The sequence below is a fragment of the Haliotis rubra genome, unplaced genomic scaffold (assembly GCF_003918875.1).
Source record: "Haliotis rubra isolate DU_JTF1 unplaced genomic scaffold, ASM391887v1 Scf402, whole genome shotgun sequence".
Taxonomy (NCBI): Eukaryota; Metazoa; Mollusca; class Gastropoda; order Lepetellida; family Haliotidae; genus Haliotis; species Haliotis rubra.
This window is the reverse complement of record NW_025767083.1, coordinates 717,898-738,269: the sequence shown is the minus strand read 5'-3', so window position 1 is coordinate 738,269 and position 20,372 is coordinate 717,898. Positions and strand designations below refer to the sequence as shown.

Below are 20,372 nucleotides of genomic sequence, written 5' to 3'. Positions count from 1 at the left end.
CATAGATACTCCACTCGGACGCAGTATACTGACACCGAGCTGACCAGTGTAACATAGATACCCCACTCCAGATACAGTATACTGGCACCCAGCTGACCAGTGTAACATAGATACTCCACTCGGACGCAGTATACTGACACCGAGGCTGACCAGTGTAACACAGATACCCCACTCGGACACAGTATACTGACACCGAGCTGACCAGTGTAACACAGATACCCCACTCAGACACAGTATACTGACACCGAGCTGACCAGTGTAACACAGATACCCCACTCAGACACAGTATACTGACACCGAGCTGACCAGTGTAACACAGATACCCCACTCGGACACAGTATACTGACACCGAGCTGACCAGTGTAACATAGATACCCCACTCAGATACAGTATACTGACACCGAGCTGACCAGTGTAACATAGATACCCCACTCGGACGCAGTATACTGACACCGAGCTGACCAGTGTAACACAGATACCCCACTCAGACACAGTATACTGACACCGAGCTGACCAGTGTAACATAGATACCCCACTCAGATACAGTATACTGACACCGAGCTGACCAGTGTAACATAGATACCCCACTCGGACACAGTATACTGACACCGAGCTGACCAGTGTAACATAGATACCCCACTCAGACACAGTATACTGACACCGAGCTGACCAGTGTAACATAGATACCCCACTCGGACGCAGTATACTGACACCGAGCTGACCAGTGTAACACAGATACCCCACTCAGACACAGTATACTGACACCGAGCTGACCAGTGTAACACAGATACCCCACTCAGATACAGCTGACTGACCAGTGTAACACAGATACCCCACTCAGACACAGTATACTGACACCGAGCTGACCAGTGTAACACAGATACCCCACTCAGACACAGTATACTGACACCGAGCTGACCAGTGTAACACAGATACCCCACTCAGACACAGTATACTGACACCGAGCTGACCAGTGTAACACAGATACCCCACTCAGACACAGTATACTGACACCGAGCTGACCAGTGTAACACAGATACCCCACTGACACCGAGCTGACCAGTGTAACACAGATACCCCACTCAGACACAGTATACTGACACACCGAGCTGACCAGTGTAACACACAGATACCTGACCACTCTCAGACACATTATACTGACCCCACCGACACAGCTACTGACACAGCTGACCAGTGTAACACAGATACCCCACTCAGACACAGTATACTGACACCGAGCTGACCAGTGTAACACAGATACCCCACTCAGACACAGTATACTGACACCGAGCTGACCAGTGTAACACATATACCCCACTCAGACACAGTATACTGACACTGAGCTGACCAGTGTCAGTATGTCGGGTTTATAATACTAGCCCACTCGAATAACATGGATAAAGCACTCAAACAGGGTATACTGACTCCGAGCCGACCAGTGTAACATAGATACCCCACTCGGACAAGGTATTATGACTCATAGCCAGGGTTAAAACAAGCACCATTTGCTGACGTCCTTGTCTATGGTGCGTCCTCCGGTGGTCGACCCCCGACATTCCACTGTCAGGTAGAGGCTGTGTGTACTACACCACACAGCTGGACCGAGATAAGGTGACAATGGGGCCAAAGTGTCCAGGAAAGGTTGTCAGGGTTAAACACCGTTGTGCATTCCAGGAGATAAGAGGGGCATAGAACACGTGATACAGTTATTGTGAGAACAGGATCATAACATTCATTTTGTCAGTATTTACAGATACGTGACAGAAAGATACAACTATTAAACATTATAGCAGACACCGAGACACAGACTGAAAGGTTCTTCATTAGAGACCCAGTGTTTAGACATGCAGACCTGCACAACATCTCACAACTTACCACACCATGTAAGAATCTACAACACGCGTTCAAGCAAAACACAAAGACAGAGCTTTAATATAGGCTATAAATATGCGAGAATCAATCGACAGAAGGCGACAGGTGACTGTGGGCTGTAACGTGGCGAGGTTGCAGATACAACTATACTTTGAGGACCGCAGCTGTCTGGGTCACAACGCATCACGAAGTACAGCTGTACTCAACACACGGCCAAAAGCCGGATAGTACACCATTGAAAGATACGCAAATACGATAGGAAATACATGCTATGACCAGATTTGCGTACGTTTCCTGATATTTCCTTTAAGTGCATTATATATATGAATCGCACCTTTGAAATCATATGCTCATCGTATATTGCCGTATGCACAGCAGCCTTTAACATGTCTGCTATGACCGGACTTGCAGACATTTCCAAGTATGAATTCAAAAGTTGATAACTTTAACAAATGCTCAATGGTACAGAGTTTCCAACACACTCCTTTCAGTTGTAAAAAGTGCTCTTATGTCTGAATCTATACTAATTTACTAGGTTTGAAATATGAAAATTTCCTTAAGTGGGGAAAGTTTTGTAAATTTGTAAATTTTGGAATGTTTCCATGCCTTAGAAATATATTCGCCATTCTTAACATCGAGGGTATGTATTTACCAGTTTTATGTGTTCACATTATAGGCACTAAAACAAAATGATCGCTATGGGTTATGCTGGGATCACATTGTTCTATTTTCACAAATACTCACGCCTTTGACAGGAAGCATCACATGACCTGACTATGCTTCAACCAAAACGTGCCTGGCTAAGCATAATAGTGTTATGCAAGCGGACACGTTTCTACAAGGTCACAAAGCAAGCTTAATGACTAGTACTTCCCTTCAACCAATTATCAGCTCTTTCGACAAATGTGAGAAGCTAAAAAGGGCTTCAGACATTTTAGCCGTTAAGTGTTTGCATAAATGTTGTAAGGCTGGGATTTGATTTTCTGTCGTGTATAACAGGTAACTTATAGTTTATCGAACTGCGCTATTAAGGAAACATTGAGATGAGATAAACATTTAGTAAGCACCAAAACAATGAAGAGTAGAATGAACATGTCAACTTAGTGTCAATAGTCCGTTTGAATAAAAATGTTGCTTAAGAAACGAGGGCAGTGGGGTAGCCTAGAGGTTAACGCGTTCGTGCGTCACGCCGAAGATCCGGGTTCGATTCCCCACATGGGCAAAATGTGTGAAGCCCATTTCTGGTGTCCCCCGCCGTCTGGAATATTGCTGAAAGCGGCGTAAAACCAAACTCACGAACGAACGATCATTATTTTGTTGTCACTTTTCGCTATTTCTTACGAGGGAGAACCACTTGCTCTTAGAACAGCCAGGTAATCAACAAGCTTGTGTAATGACTGTTTCTTAAACAACCTTTTCATTCTTGTCCAAACCTATCTTTTGAGACAAATCATCAGAGTTTTCATATGACTTTGCAAAATTTGGTTTTGTTGCTATTATAAGATTTTGTGTTAGAGGGCAATTCATGGGTCTCAAATGAAACGGTCTATAGAGCTCGCTTTTCGGCATGTTCACACATGAAAATGAGTGATGTATGGAAGTCAAACTATCAGACATTATTTATTTGGAGTTATAAAGCTACTCGCTGTCCAAAACGTTTGCTTCTGTACAAACAACCCGTACATTCTAGTGTCATTATTTGTGAGTGTGTGTGTGTGTGTGTGGGGAGCGATTTGCATGTACGTTTCCCTTCCTTGCACTGAATCATCTTTGAAAATTTGACGAAAAATCAATGTCAGAACCTTATTTCAGCGTGTACGATTTCCGGTAAAGATCACGAAAAAAACATACACATTTGTCAATTTTATTTGCGATTGCACTTCGTGACTCGACGTGAGCCAGGTAACTAAGCCAGAAGCCGATATAAAATATCCAGGCAAGATAACTGAAGTCAGAATTGTTATACATTGCTTAAACTGCATGGAATGAGAGATCAGTTATGAAATGAAAGTAAACTGAACAAGACCATACGGAGTCATTTTACACGTCAAACACCACTCATTTACAGAATGGCGAACTCTTGTACGACCGTTATAAAACACAAGTTAGAGTTTGCACCAGCCAGGTGTCCAAGCGTTGCCAAACTTCCTGGGGTCACTCTTTGGGTCACGATTGGGGTAGTTGGCAGGGACCATCTGTTTCCGGTACTCTAGTAGACGAGACTTGAGCTTAGCAGCAACGTCTGGTAGCTGGACAGACAGGTCACGTCTTTCTGTGGGATCCGCTGGACAGAGGAAAAATCACATGGGTAGGTCAAGTGATTGACATAGCGAGCATCAGCCAAGTCAGTGACCCTGATCACCCGATCAGTTAGTTGCCTCTTACGAAATGCATGTGTTGTTGCAAACCTGTTTTGACCCGGATCTTCAAAGGTATACATATTTTCATAACGTTAGTTTTGTAATATACTGAACATCATTGAAAACGCATCACCTGTAAATTTTGAAATATGGTAATAGGACTGTTTTGAGAGTGAAAATGAACGTTGGAAATGTTGTTAATAACACAAAAGACAATAAATAATGGTGTACAGTAAAGAACGGATTGCCCGAACACATCATGGAACACATCACGTGACAACAACAAAATTCATGCACAACACACACGAAAAGCGCACATTGCATGCGTAAAACATGCTGATTAGGGGTATAAATGACCGTCGGCAAAAAACCGTTCTCATTTTAGCTGTACCTCCGCAAGTAAAGTTTATTTTGCAATGCCATGATTATCACCAGAGGAACGAGAACGGGCGTTGGGCATGTTGCATGTTGGCACATCAAGCAGGATTATTGCCAGACGATTTGGCTGCCATCATTCCACCATCATAAGACTTGCCAACAGGTACCAACAAACAGGAACTACCAGGGACCGCCAACGTCCTGGCCAGGCGCGTGTTACCACCCCCTCGCCATGATCGAGACATTGTTCGGCGCCATATTCGGGCCAGAACCGCCAACGCTGTCCAAGGCCGACGTGGTTTGATCAGTGCTTCCACCGTCCGAAGCCGTCTCCGTGCGGCAGGATTACGGTGTCGACGCCCTTATGTTGGACCCATCCTGACTGATAGACATCGCCGTGAACTCCGACGATGGGCTGAACAGCATCGTTTGTGGTTGTTACGACTTTGGCATGGTGTTCTCCGACCGACGAGTCACGTTTTCACTTGCGAAATGATGACGGGCGTCTACGGGTATGGCGTCGACGGGGAGAACGTTACCATCAGGACTGTGTTGTGCAAACAGATCGGTGGGGTGGAGACAGCATTATGGTGTGTGTGTGTGTGTCAGTTATCATCACAAATCCGCTCTGGTAGTTTGTCGTGGCAGAGTGAATGCCCTTCACTACCGTGACACCATTCTTCAGAACAACGTCGTTCCCTTCTTTAACCAACATCAAGATCTGCACTCATTCCAGCAGGCCAATGCTCGAGCGCACTCTGCACGTGTTGCAACACAGTTTCTGGCAAACAACAACACTCCTCTACTTGCCTGCTTTGTCACCAGATTTGTCTCCCATTGAACATTTGTGGGATTACATAGGCCAACGCCTCTCACGTCGCCCACAGATCAACAACCTTGGGGAGCTTGAGAATGCCTTGCAACAAGAGTGGAATGCATTGCCTCAAAACATTATTCAGAGACTTATCAGTTCCATGAGGAGACGTTGCACAGCTTGTGTTGCTGCTAATGGTGGTCATACACGTTACTGACTTTCATGGTCAGCTGAATTAAAACTTCACTGTTTTGCTGGGTTGGTTCTTGTTTTTTATCTTTACCAATCATTGGACTACAAAAGTATGTAAAATTTACACCGATTGTTCATTTTTGCTCTTGGAAATCCAAACTAATACAGGTGGTGGGTTTTCAATGATGTTCAGTATATTTATATTACACGAAATCGTTCAAATGGATATTTGACTGTCATCAATTGTGTAGATAAGTATTTTCTCTTACTGTAACATAACGTTGTGAGAACAGATACGCACCTATGACATCAAATAACTGTACTTTTTCAGGGTCAAGGTCGTATACTGTCTGTTCGTAGATGTCATCTTTAGTGTTGTTCATGGGACGATGCCAGCCATCTTGCTGTCCAGGGTAACCAAGCAACAATTTGTAATTGTCCATCCTGAAAAGGCACATGATGCAAACTATAGAACTACTGCAAGATATTTTCTATGACATAAAATGTTAGCGAATAAATTGAAAATCTGCATGCCTTTCGTCACATTGCCTTTCGTGCCTTTTTGGACATTTTCTCTTCTCTTAAGGCTGCAGATGTATCGTGGGGTCCGGTTGCTTAAAGGGGGAAGACTCCTAACTGGGGACTATTGATGTAATACACCGAAGAGTAACTCCTTTGAGTGGCATATTTAGAAGCTGGTGAATCAGATATAGACAAACGTTATGGATGAACAACTTCTTTATTCGGGAAATGCGACGTTTCGATACAGAATCTTGTATCGCTTTCAAGCATGTATGCATGTGTCGAAACGCCGCATCTCCCGAAAAAAGAAGTTCTTCATCTGTAAAGATTGTCCTTATCTACACCGAAGAGCTCAGACACTATAGCTTTCAGCAGCGAAACGCTTAGCAAGCACTCGAAGAATGGTCGTATTTTAAAAATATAACTTGATTTAGAAGAAGGAATATACACCTGCGGATCTTTCACTAGTCATCTTACCTTTGAAAATCAATAAATATGCTTTCCTTTAGATTTTATTGCTTACAAATACTATCTTTAGTCCTTCAGTTTATGCAAGATCTACTTACTTCCTGTGATATGTATCAAGCCCTTACCTAATGCCAGCCTGACCTTCCAGCGGAATGACAAGATAGTCCAGATTGTAGATGAACTCCGTTCTCTTTGACGGGAGACCATTCCTGATTGAGTCCCACTGATCTATTCCATCTCTGTCGGTCACTGCAGCATATAAACCACAATACAATTGCCCTGACACGACGGCTCATCATGGGGGCATCGGAGAGGTTTTTAGTGGATAGGAACTTGACGATTAGGTAGCACCAGTACAGATTCAAAGGACACGCATTGGGGTGTGACCTGTGGACGTGACTTGATGCTCGCTTCCTGGCAGCAGGTACACACAAGGTAATGTTGACACGGCACATACAGTCCTGTAAGTCCTGTCCAGAACCTGTCTAACTATCGGCAGGGCTAACAGTGCTTTTCTATCAAGTGTGAGGATGTTTAAGCTTCCAATACTCGGAACCATCCTAAAGTGTAGAAACTTGTTAGAGTTGTGTGGTAATAATGAAGGAATGGGAAACACATGATCGCCAGCGACCTTGACGGACGATAGGGAAGATGGGAAAATCTGGAAGTGACATTTTTATATCAGTAGTGGTTTTAAGTTTTACAAAACTACACATGTTTGTGTAGGGTGTTTGCTGTCCAGCAATTATCTTTTTAATAATGATTGTAATAAAACTTAATTAGATTTCGTCTTCCCCTATTTTATTTGAAGAGTGCACAGTATTTCATGACACGTACCCGGCGTTCCCCCGGCGGCAGAAACCAAAGTGGGCAGCCAGTCTACAGCGTGGATCATCCTATATAGGAAGTGGCATAGTTGATTTGAGAAAAGGAAGTCAAGCAATATTTTCTAAAATGACCTGAATCTTTTGTTCATCCAGAGCTTTAAGCCGTAAGTATTACTTAAACATCCATAATGCTACTAAAACTGTCATCTTATCAAGAGTATTTGACTTTCTGCTTAGACAGATTTAACATTGCACATTTCAGGATCAACCATCAACATACATTACATCGACTAGCAACATGCATGACGTCAACCGGAAAGATAGATGACGTCAACCAGCAACATACATGACATCAACCAGCAATATACATGACATCAACCAGCAATATACATGACATCAACCAGCAACATACATGACGTCAACCAGCAACATATATGACGTCAACCAGCAATATACATGACATCGACCAGCAACATACATGACATCGACCAGCAATATACATGACATCGACTAGCAATACACATGACATCGACCAGCAACATACATGACATCGACCAGCAACATCCATAACATAGACCAGCAACATGCATGCCATCGACCAGCAACATTCATGACAGACCAGCAACATACATGACATCGACCAGGAACATACATGGCATCAACCAGCAACATACATGACATCGACCATCGACATTTCAAGTTTAAGCATTATATGCTGTATAAAATCGATGCGTAACATCGACCAGCAACCATGTAGATATCATTCATGGCCAACAACGTATGCATGGATTAAACCAGGAATTGTGTCCAAACATTGTTCCCCTGTTAAACAGGGTGCTCGGCGTGACGAACACATCAACTAACTCTCTGATTTCTAAATCTTGTTGTGACACCTGCGAAGCTCTCTTACCCATCATACGTGTAGCCTGTCTTCTGGAGTCCCGTCCCCGACATGAACGCCGTCACCCTCGTACCCCCTCCCACAGAGAGTGTTTGCCTCCTCTCAGGGGCCAGTTGTTGCCGTGGCTGAATATCTCACCTCCGTTCTGCAACAACACGCGTCCAAGCTTACACACTTACAACATCAATAACAACATGTACAGTATGTCATAGTGAATATGGCAGCTATAGATAATAGTTCGCTCATTCATTAGTAGCCTGAATATAAACATCTTGTTGCCTATGTTATGTCGACTATTTACTGGGTTTAACGTTTGGCGGTTTAATCAAATACTGTGAGAGTCTCTACACTAGCAGGAGACTGTCCTAACATTCTGTTTCGTGTGGTTGTAACTCTTGACTACCTCTTGTAAGATATCCATGTATCTATATGTAAAATGTTTCAACATATATCGGGCGGTGGGGTAGCCTAATCGTTAAAGTGTTGGCTCGTCAGGCCGAAGACCCGGGTTCGAATCCCGACATGGGTACAATGCGTGGAGCCCATTTCTGGTGTCCCCCACCGTGATGTTGCTGGAATATTGCTAAAAGCGGCGTAAAACCAAACTCAGTCAGTCAGTCAGTCAGTCAGTCAGTCAGTCAACATATATCTGTATAATTTCATTTTATTGGTTTTAATAACTCTCTCAGCATTAGAGGCCTTGGTTTCATTCAATGTAAAAAGTTGGGCTATATTGTGCTCTGAACCACCTATTCTTAAATTCGGGATCCATGTTGGATTGAGAAATACCAGGCCGACGATCTTGTGTCTTCCATAACTCATTCAATGCTTTCACCACTTCAAGACCTTATTTAGACATGAGTGGAAGTACCCACAAATAGCATGAAAATAGATCTATGATGACTATTAAATGCTACACACCATCGTTGTACTTTGCCAGTGAAACCATATCCATGAGATCTGATTGCCAGTGGCTTTCAAGACTTTCGACCACATAATCATTTCTTGGAAACGTTCTCCTAGCTTGGTGAGTCATGGTATTGGTGTCTTGACCTTTCAACCATTTCTTAATTCTATGTTAACCAATTTTAAACTGACTCTCAGCTTTCACAGCTTGGTATAACATCTTGGGTCCAGCATAACAAAACAATTCAAAGACAATATTTACAACAAATAACCTTCAGAATGGGTCAGGATATATTTTGTCGATATAACGATCTAAGGAGCCCCTTGAGGTATTATCAGTGTACTTCACATCAACTGTGTTAGGAAGTTAACAATAGTCTGGCTGCAGACAGTGACCCCAACATGAATTTTATCTCTCTACTGATGTAACACTTTCAAAGCTGGACATGGCCGAGACAGCTACTTGTCCAGCCACTTGACTCTTCATCCTACTTTAGTTATTCAGTGTAGTGACCACCAGTCCTCAACTGCATATTATTTCCTGTCTTTAATTCCGGTCAGACACTTCTCATCCTACATAACGGAAGCTGCCCACTTGTGAGTTGTTCCTTGTATGAAATCGCGAGTAGTTAAGAATGAGATCTGCAAAGGTTTGATTTAACAAAATGCGCTCTGATATTGCACATTGAACAAGACTGGCTTTTGACCTAATAAATAGCATCTTTAGCACCTAATATTCATAGTGTAATAGTAATTCTACGTTGATCAAACTCATACCACTCTTATTCATAAAATAACTGAATAATAATCACAGACCACTAAGGTCAACCTAAAGGTCACACACCTGGGAGGGGGTGGGGCTTAAGGGTCCAAAACTCACTGTCCAAATCGATTAGGTCACAAAAAGGTCACACACTTGTGTGATGACGTCATAAAACAAAATGGCCGTCTTTTTCTCTATTTACTCAGGTATACAACATATCGAGTTTTTGCCAAAGACAAACATAATCATACCCTGCACAGGGAAACCGTGCTATGGCCAACATAATGCACAAATGCAAAAGTTCACAGAAACATGTACGTTTTGGATTGGAACCAGTCTAAAATTGCCGGAAGAATAGCAAAGAACATGTTGCGTTTATAACACTAAATATTACGCATACAAGCTGTAGAAATGCCTTCATATGGCACCGTACATTGTCGCTGCTGTTTGTCTATAAAAACTGCTGGACTATACAGGTTACTGCGGTAATTAACACACACGTAATGACGTACATCAGCTGTAAGCAGGAACAGCGTGTTGTCGTACAGTCCCTTCTCCTTCAAGGCGTCGGTCACGTTCCCTATAGCTTCATCAAGGGCGTTCACCATCCCTGTAAGGTTGGCAAATATTGACATCATGCAGCACGTGAATGAATATCAACGGTGTTTATGTCTCATGAACCTGAATCACTGCACAATGCTAAACAAACAGGAAATCTACAGGTTTCTGATACACGGTCATGTTAAATCCTCTCATCTGAAAGATTTCTGAGTAGATATATGCAAAGCACCCCATCTCATGGTCATGTTTACTCTTATAAAGACTTCCACTTCCTATCTTGTCTGTTCCACTGTATGTAATGCATACCCCGTGGTCACCTATTCGTCCCTCTTCTTTTTGTGAACAACTTAAGAGAAATTAGCCTGTATGATAATTGTTACTATGTATGTGTATGCCACATTGCCTGATTTTAAATCTGTTGTCACTTTTCCAATTTGTATATAATAATGTAAGAAATATATATTTTAATACACCCCTTTAAACGTTGTCCTTAAGATAGATTTGTGTATGTGTGCTGCCTTGATTTCGTCGCTATATGGCTGAAATAATGCAGATGCGACGTAAAACTTAAACTCACTCACTTGCTGTTCCCTATTCAGTTAAGTCAATTGTGTTCAACCATTTAAGTCTGGCCATAGTCCTGCGAGTTGGCTTTAACGACACTGAATCGTACATCTTGTTTCATTTCACAGCGTGCAGGCTTACTTCAGTGGTGGGGAAGGACTAAAGGTCACGGTGAAACCTACGAGCTCGAATATGGTGCTGTCACCAGGGACCATGACAACGGTCTCCTGGTACGTGTAAGGGATGTAACTCTACGTGGAGAGATGCAGCATGGTGGATGACAATGCGACTCAAGCAGTCTTATCATAGACTAGGTTATCATATCTTGTCTGGTGACATGTCTTCACGAGCTTGTACTCACCACTGAATACACGCCTTCCTCTATTCACAACATGTGGGAACCTATCTTCATATACCTTGGGTACCTGCAATTCAGAGTGCTGAATGTGAGCTGAACATACATGCAGGTAAATAAATCTGTATCCGATAACAGGTGAATAACATCTGTATACAGTTGTCATCTGAATAACATCTGTATACAGTAGTCATCTGAATAACATCTGTATACAGTAGTCATTTGAATAACATCTGTATACAGGAGTCATCTGAATAACATCTGTATACAGTAGTCATCTGAATAACATCTGTATACAGGAGTCATCTGAATAACATCTGTATACAGTAGTCATCCGAATAACATCTATATACAGTAGTCATCTGAATAACATCTGTATACAGTAGTCATCTGAATAACATCTGTATACAGTAGTCATCTGAATAACATCTGTATACAGTAGTCATCTGAATATACAGTAGTCATCTGAATAACATCTGTATACAGTAGTCATCTGTCATCTGAATAACATCTGTATACAGTAGTCATCCGAATAACATCTATATACAGTAGTCATCTGAATAACATCTGTATACAGTAGTCATCTGAATAACATCTATATACAGTAGTCATCTGAATAACATCTGTATACAGTAGTCATCCGAATAACATCTGTCATCCGACATACAGTAGTCATCTGAATAACATCTGTATACAGTAGTCATCTGAATAACATCTGTATACAGTAGTCATCTGAATAACATCTGTATACAGTAGTCATCTGAATAACATCTGTATACAGTAGTCATCTGAATAACATCTATATACAGTAGTCATCTGAATAACATCTGTATACAGTAGTCATCTGAATAACATCTACCTATGTCTATTACATAACAGGTAAATAACTTCTATGTCAAATAACAAAGGATTAACTCTTTTATGACAGCTGGATGTGTTGGCTTTACAAAGCATCTGAATACCGTTTACATGTCTATGTGAAATATCTGAGTGGTAACATAATTGTACTTCTTTTTCGTATAACAGGCGAATGACACATAAATTATATTATAACGACACCAGTAACACAGAGTATGTGAATGAAAACAATCCTATTATACAACCTAATCTATTTGGATTCCCCCAATATAGGCAGCCTATTATCTACAAGCTTGATCAACGCTTCTGGGCAAAGGAAGGTCTTCACTTGCAATTGGGATTTGACAACAATAACAAAAAGTAGGTTGAAAACACAAGGTCCAAAACACAACCATAACATCCGCATAACATGTGTCACCATTTTCACTGTTTCTCTGTTTTAGCCATCATAACGCACGGCTGTTTTCGCAGTGCACGTCACCTGCTCCCTGTCAACAGGTTTTGTACATACAACGGAAGTCTCACCTCTGTAGGGGAGTGAACGTTCTGGAATGGCAGGTACAGGAACAGCGGCTGGTCCTTGTCGTGGGCGCTGATAACATCCAGGATCTTCTCTGTGAAAACCCACTGGATCGCCACAGGAAACAAAACAAAAACAATAACCACCACGTGCACAGGCCTTGATCGCCGAAACATGTTATATATGCGCCTATCAAACCCTCGGATCCCCCCTGATACGAATCGGGTCTTATATTGATCAGTACTGGCCAAATGCAGGTATGTTCCCTGTTCACTTTCTAGCACCATTTCATTGTCAGAAGGTGGACACAGTGACAGAAGCATCTGTTGTGTGATGTTTTTTTGATGTGAAACATTGATAGACCTCATCCTTCGTATTACTAACATAAAGTGTTAAAACTGATGTCACCAAGGTATCTCTTTGTTTTACTGAAAGGTTTACGTAAAATTGTCTCACCGCAGAATATTGTCCTTGGTAGTCCCATTCCGCTTCTTTATTGTTCCTGAAGTCTAAAAACCCGGCTGAAACATACATACATACAAATACTTGTATAGCGCCAATATCCGTAAACCGCTCAAAGGCGCTTTGGCTCTAAGATGGTTTAGATATCACATAGAGTTCAAGTGCTTCAGCAAAGAGACACGTCTTTAGATTTGATTTAAAAACAGCTAAATCTGGTTGTGTTCTGAGGTGAGATGGAAGATTGTTCCAGAGATGAGGGCCAGTCGTCTCGAGTGACCTGTCACCATATGTTTTTGTCCTAGTCACAGGAATTGTCAAAAGACACTGGTCATTTGATCGGAGTGAACGTACAGTAGTATAACGGTGGAATAGATCACAGAGGTACTGAGGAGCTAGACCATGTAAACTTTTGAAAACAAGGAGTAGAGTTTTGTTTTATGCGGTAGTGGACGGGAAGCCATATGCAAGTAACTTTGTAAAGATGTTGGCTTGTTCATTTGATTGTCGATGGAAGTGTGAAAAAATAGGAATAAGTTGATTTCAGATTTGCCAATTCTTTCCATAATTGATTTGATCGTTTCGAAGGAAGCCTACATGCCAAGTAGGCCAAACTAATGACTGGATAGACAAGTGTGTTTCCGGATCAAGTGCGATTCCAGTCGTGCAAGTCCCGAATACAAGTCCCCATCACACCAATACCTGGACTCACCCCTGCGAGTGAGTGAATATGAATACAGTTTTCGATTTATCATTTCAAGTTGTTTTATGTCCATTAGTTGTATGTGCTTGGATTACTTATCAAAGCAGTTGGTCTGTTTAGGATGGACATGTTATTTCATTCCCGCCTCTCGATTTTAATACAAAAGCCCTCGGCTTCCTATTTGATTTCTTCCAAAGCATTTGCACACGTTTCTGATCAAACTGCTTACAACTCTGCACTGGACAAGACACTCAGCCTAGCTCAGGTTAGATATTTACTTTATATTTACCTAAAGAGAATTCTAACCTATCCATTAAATATGTTATAAATAATATAAAGTTTAATATTAATATTTCTATCAAGAATGGTCGCCACCGTCCATCTATTTCACCCGATCCAATTACTCAAATAACTGTTCCCGCTACTGCGAGTGAGTGAGTTACCTGGGTTAAACGTAGTATTTCAATAACATCACGATGCGTAAGCATAATTTGGGAGTACAACCCGAAGTGAGGCGAGTCGTGTACCACCCGAAGTGATGCGAGTCGTGTACCACCCGAAGTGATGCGAGTCGTGTACCACTTGGGCAAATTTCAGGTGCACGGGTACGATGCTGGCAAGAATTGAAACATAATCGAGGCGAACCCTCGATCTTATCTCTGGCGTGCCGAGATGACGCAACACAGCACACCGATTTAAACGCCCTTGGCGACAGGGCACCTGCTGAAACTACTTGATCTTTGTGGCTTTAGTGCATCTTTGTACTTACAAATGTTATGCCTGTAATAGTCCTCCATTGCATTATAGTATCCGAAGAAAGTATCGAAGCCTCTATAGGTCGGTGTGCAGCCCCAGTCGCAGAAACCAAGATGCCATCTGAAGTGAATGAGAGGTTAGTCATTATCATGGAACTCTTGGAAAGACTGAGAAACATGGACGTAACTCAAGCTTCTAAAATGGTTATGGGGCAAATATGCTTCAGTCCCTTTAAACGTAAAATTATTCAAAACTCGTTTGACATGTTGTCTGGTGAGGTGTTAGGATGGTGTACTCACTTGCCAACCATATGAGTGGCGTAGCCGAGATTCTTCAGCTCTTGTGGAAGGAGGGTGTAGTTTAGAGGGAAACAAACAGACTGTGAGGCGCCAATGACTTGATGCTGTAAAGGGAGGTTACTCTTACCACACGTGCATGAGGTTGTGTCACATGTTTTAATATTGGTTTCCTTTTCAATGGCTTACCACAGGTGAACAAATCTAGCTCAAACCATTGCTGAGTCTTGACGGTATATGGTTTAGGGCTGTGTCTCGTCTGGATGGGGATGAAGATTGGTCCTTGGTAAAATGTGTGAATGCATGTGCATGTGGTGGACTAGAAAACGAGTAGTTTAGTTGGAAACACACACAGCCTGGTTCTGATCTATAACCTGGTGCTGCAAAGGGAGATAACCCTCAGTCTAAGAGGCAATGTGGCATTGTGCAACGTTGTTTGTAACAGATTTTTATATAATTATCACTGCTGAACAGCCACAATGACACTTTCTATCAGCTGCTCATAAACACGTATTTTCGCTTACGAAATACTATGGCTTGTTTAAAATCAGCGTCTACGCGCCGTCGGCATGCTGAAAACATGCTGGCGCCTAGCAAAATTACATCAAAACACAACATCATCTCTGGGAGACGTTTTCTACAGCTGGGCGATACTCATGACTTGCCACGACTCCGTCAACCGCGTGTCACGACGTCACGTCAACGAGAATAACCAATTTGGAAGGTGCACCAACGAAATTAAAAGCTGTTAAGCTGTCAGCTTATTCCTTTCCTTAATTATTGGCAGAATACAACCGCTTGAAGGAGCCCAACGTTAACATTCGGTCCCGACGTCCAGCAATATGTCCTATGTTGCTTCCAGGACACCGTTAGGCACCACTAGCGTGTTGAAGACAGCGTCTAAGGTTGAGTAGAAAGGATTGGGACAGTGTACTAAATGGGTCCCGGTTTCGTCTGGACCGCTGCGGTGGCCGTTGTTGGGTCTACAGGCGTCCAGGAGAACGTTTACGTATCATGAAGTTTTATGGAATGACATCAAAACTCATGGCGAAACACAACTCATCTCTGTAAATGGTAATTTGCTTACGGTACTAGAGGGACATGGATTGTCTTCCCTTTATGCAAATGTGAGGACATAACGTCACGTTGCCGGAAATACCACGCGGCATTTTATACCCGTTAACAAGTTGTACTTGCTTCAAGACACATTTTGGGGTGGCATGACATTGTTTAACTGCCATGCTTTTTCTCGAGAATTCTTTTCAAATCTCTTTTCAGTTATCTGATGTTTACAGTGCACCCTCGCTATCTCCCCTTTCTTAACACACAATCATGGTGGTCACAGCCGCTACTGGTATCAAAGGTTGATATGTTCCGATAAACCTCTCTCAGAGTGCGTCGCTCTGTCTCCGGCCACCAGTATAGGTTTTGTCAATAAAGATTCGTAGCACCTACCTCACTCACTAGCTCCATCGTCCTCCCAGTACTTACCTGGAGACCAGATTTGAAGGGATAAACTCCGGACATAAAGGCACTTCGGGATCTGAAACATACGACACTCGTCATGAACCATCAGTTGTTATTAATGACTAGTTCTTTGTACTGCGAAGTAGGTGTTATGGTTTTGAAGGTCACCATCTGCGATTTGAAAGAATCGCATGCAATTTAATATACTAACTTTGAATAAACCTTATAACTCTAGGTTAAAGTGGGTAGAGTGTTTGAATATTCTTATATGTTTGAGTCACTCACGGACTACATAGTGGCTGCACGTAGTTCCTGTCCAGTATCACGCCTTCTCGCGCCATTTTGTCTATATTAGGTGTCAGCATGTCACCGTTCCGGAAGCCAACATCGTTCCAGCCTGCAACAACCAACATGTTCTTACAAACCTTAACTTTGATTAGCTATGTCAGTTCACTGCCGAAAGAAACGTTAACCCTTAAAAAATGAAATATCAAGTATTTAAAAACACAAATACACACTAGACCAAGACAAAACATATATCGTCCTAGAACAACAATGTTCCATGCAGAAAAGGTGACAAGCTACATGCCTTGGGGCACATGGTTACTCGACTGACAGCTCAGCGTTACATAGACGTCATTCTTCATCCAAATGTTCCATCATGTCTACATATTTGACGGGGATGTCATGGATCGTGTATAACAGCGACCACACACTTCAGACAACCAACAAGAACTGATCCAGGCACTCCAAGACGATTATCGACATATACCACGTGGCCTCATTAAAAGACTGACTTTGTCTTTTCGCTACAGAGGTTTTGCGTGTATGGTCGGAGTGGGTGGCCATGCACGATATAAATGTGATGTACCATTGACCTTGATCAATTTGTGCACTATTTCCATTAAACTGACAGCTTGTGTTTGATACCCTAACTTGGACAACTGTCATGCCAAGACCGTTGTTGTAGGACTGTACTCATGAATACCTTCTTACAGATTTCATTGTGATTTTGATCTTTCAAATGCATTTTACATCATGCATCTATCTTAAATGGGGATTTTTATAAATTAGACTAAAGTAAATCGATTTATGTTGTCAGTTTAACACGTAACATATGTCATATTTATTATTACACTTTTTTAGTAAAGTACAGATTCTAGTACTTTTTTGGGTTGAGTCCCATCCGGGGTTCGAACCACACCCTCAGAGTTAGGCACCTAATCGCCAGGACACAAAGTCAGCCGCTTCCAAGGCACCACGGCTTCAAAGGCCTTAGCCGCTCCCAAGCCACGGTGGCTGAGCTGGTAAGGCGGCTGAGGGTGTTAGTTCGAATCCCGGATGGGACTCAACCCAACAAAAGTACTAGAATCTGTACTGTACTAAGAAAGTGTAATATAACATATGTTACATTTGACCAGTTTCTATATGACATTGTGTACTCAGTTTTACACGACAGTTTGTATTACACTGGTCAGGAGATTGTACTGCTCGTTGAATACTTTGACTACATGATTACTGTCATACGACGGCGGCAGTACTCAACAAGTTACATTCTCCTCAATGCATTCCACAAGCATTACTCCTCCTGCAGCACGGATTATAAATTCACCAATACAGAATAACATTCCGACACCAATGACGTGAATCAGGCAGGTCTCATGGCCATTAGTCGCCTTGAGACATACATACAGCTAGAAATATCACGTCCAAATCATGCGGGTGACGTAATAGGATTTGTGACCAACAATGCACTTGAACAATCGCACAGAGGCCGATCGCGAGATTATTGAACCACTGCACTTTCAGACTGCCAGGGTGCATCTACAGATAAAGGGCAACCTCTGACTGCAACATTCTGTTCACCAAACACCGATACCGTGGTCAGTGTGAGCGGAGTGTGTTTCATTGCTTACAATTTGGCAATAAAAACTGGTCAGTGTTGTTGGGTTTTGACTTCCTAAAAGGGATATAATTTGGTGGAACGGACGGAGAACTTTAAAAGGATGTGGTTCACACATAGCGGCTTGTTCAGGGATACACATAAGAATAACGACTTCCCAAACGTTTTCCTTTCCTCATTTTCCTTATTAATCGAACCATGAAACATGCGATGAGACCGTTAAATGGAAGCAGTGGGAAAAAAAAGAAAATATGCACTTGAAACTTGGAATTTGCCAAACGTTATCAAAACGCCCCTAACCTGAGGGAGTATCGGCAATATTGCAGCCACATAGCGATACCTAACCTGAGTGAGATTCGGCAATATTGCAGCCACATAGCGATACCTAACCTGAGTGAGATTCGGCAATATTGCAGCCACATAACGATACCTAACCTGAAAACAATCGCCGAAACATTGCAAACTTAAGGTCCCAAAATCCATATCCAGTCCATCACCATTGAGTAACCATGACTCGTCGGTTTCAAATTCTACCATCACCTATGTGTGTGTACAGTATACATTCTATTGCCACTAAGTTTATGTTAAGTTAAACACACATACTAATCGAAGATACAGATACAAAGAACTTGTCACGAACATGTTTCCGATTGATAAACTTTTTACCTAGATCATCCGCGACGATGAATACGATATTGGGTCGCTCTGTGAGGACAACGCCGATGAAAGCGAAGATGAAGGCTGCCACTGTTGTCGACATTATGGTGAGTTCACCTTCACCGTCCAGGTCTCAAATGAATATGTCTTCAAGCTTTTGCAAATTATCTCGGTGTCGTGTGATGTGGTGCTATCGGGGCAGACACCGTATGAAGTGTATGTTGTAGGTGATAAATCAGCTGATATATACTGACAACCTTGACACGGTTGATATTAAACAAAGATAACACAAGTTGTTATCATCGCTGAAAGGGGAATATACAGGTCGTAGTTAAACTGACATTCGTAATTCCGATTTTAATAAACCAGATTGTAGATGATGAAATTATGATTATCTCAGAAAAATACGATTATCTGTATGTTGCCACTGAGACCGAAAGATCAGTTCAATTTGTTATCGTCCCTAACACCAACACTGAATGACTGTCATGCTTTGTAAAGTCGAAACTTCGATGTCCACACGACCAGCATTGTGTCAAGGTACACTCCTCAGAGGGGTACACAAAGTCCGTGGTCTAGACCATCACTTGTCCGACTTCCATTTTTATGTGGAAGCCGTGGTGGCTGAGCTGGTTAGGCATCTGACTTTTGTGCTGGTGATTAGGTTTCTAAATCTGAGGGTGTGGGTTCGAATCCCGGATGGGACTCAACCCAACAAAAGCACTAGACTCTGTACCTTACTAAGAAAGTGTAATAATAAATGTAACATATGCACTTCAAAATGTCAGTTGTGTCACAGCTTTTAATGGCACAGGGAGGGAGTTCCAAAGCACAGGTGCAGAGTAAGAGAAGGAGCGTATCCAAAGGATTTCAGTTTGTAGGAAGGGATGACCGGTAGAATTTATGTGTTTGAGCACAAGTTGCTACATCTGTCAACAATTGTGCAGATAAGTATTTCCTCTTACTGTAACATAACGTTGTGAGAACAGATACGCACCTATTACATCAAATAACTGTACTTTTCAGGGTCAAGGTCATATACTGTCTGTTCGTGGATGTCATCATTAGTGTTGTTAATGTGGCGGTGCCAGCCATCTTGCTGTCCAGGGTAACCAAGCAACAATTTGTAATTATCCATCCTGAAAAGGCACATGATGCAAACTATAGAACTACTGCAAGATATTTCTATGACATAAAATGTTAGGGAATAAATAGAGAATCTGCATGCCTTTCGTCACATTGCCTTTCGTGCCATTTTTTGGACAGTTTC

General features: G+C 42.2%; 1 protein-coding gene across 1 annotated transcript in view; it reads right to left on the bottom strand.

The window, feature by feature from the left end:
• Positions 1-3,722: 3,722 nt before the first annotated feature.
• Positions 3,723-20,372, bottom strand: part of LOC124287628 (arylsulfatase B-like) — a 37,263-nt gene continuing 20,613 nt past the window's right edge. The window contains 14 exon segments of the mRNA XM_046724126.1: positions 3,723-4,156; positions 5,918-6,060; positions 6,732-6,855; positions 7,444-7,502; positions 8,344-8,413; positions 8,416-8,479; positions 10,516-10,613; positions 11,490-11,553; positions 12,867-12,968; positions 13,318-13,382; positions 14,793-14,899; positions 15,079-15,182; positions 16,567-16,618; positions 16,828-16,939. Of these exon segments, the coding sequence (XP_046580082.1) occupies positions 3,978-4,156; positions 5,918-6,060; positions 6,732-6,855; positions 7,444-7,502; positions 8,344-8,413; positions 8,416-8,479; positions 10,516-10,613; positions 11,490-11,553; positions 12,867-12,968; positions 13,318-13,382; positions 14,793-14,899; positions 15,079-15,182; positions 16,567-16,618; positions 16,828-16,939 (1,343 nt within the window). The 3' untranslated portion in view covers positions 3,723-3,977.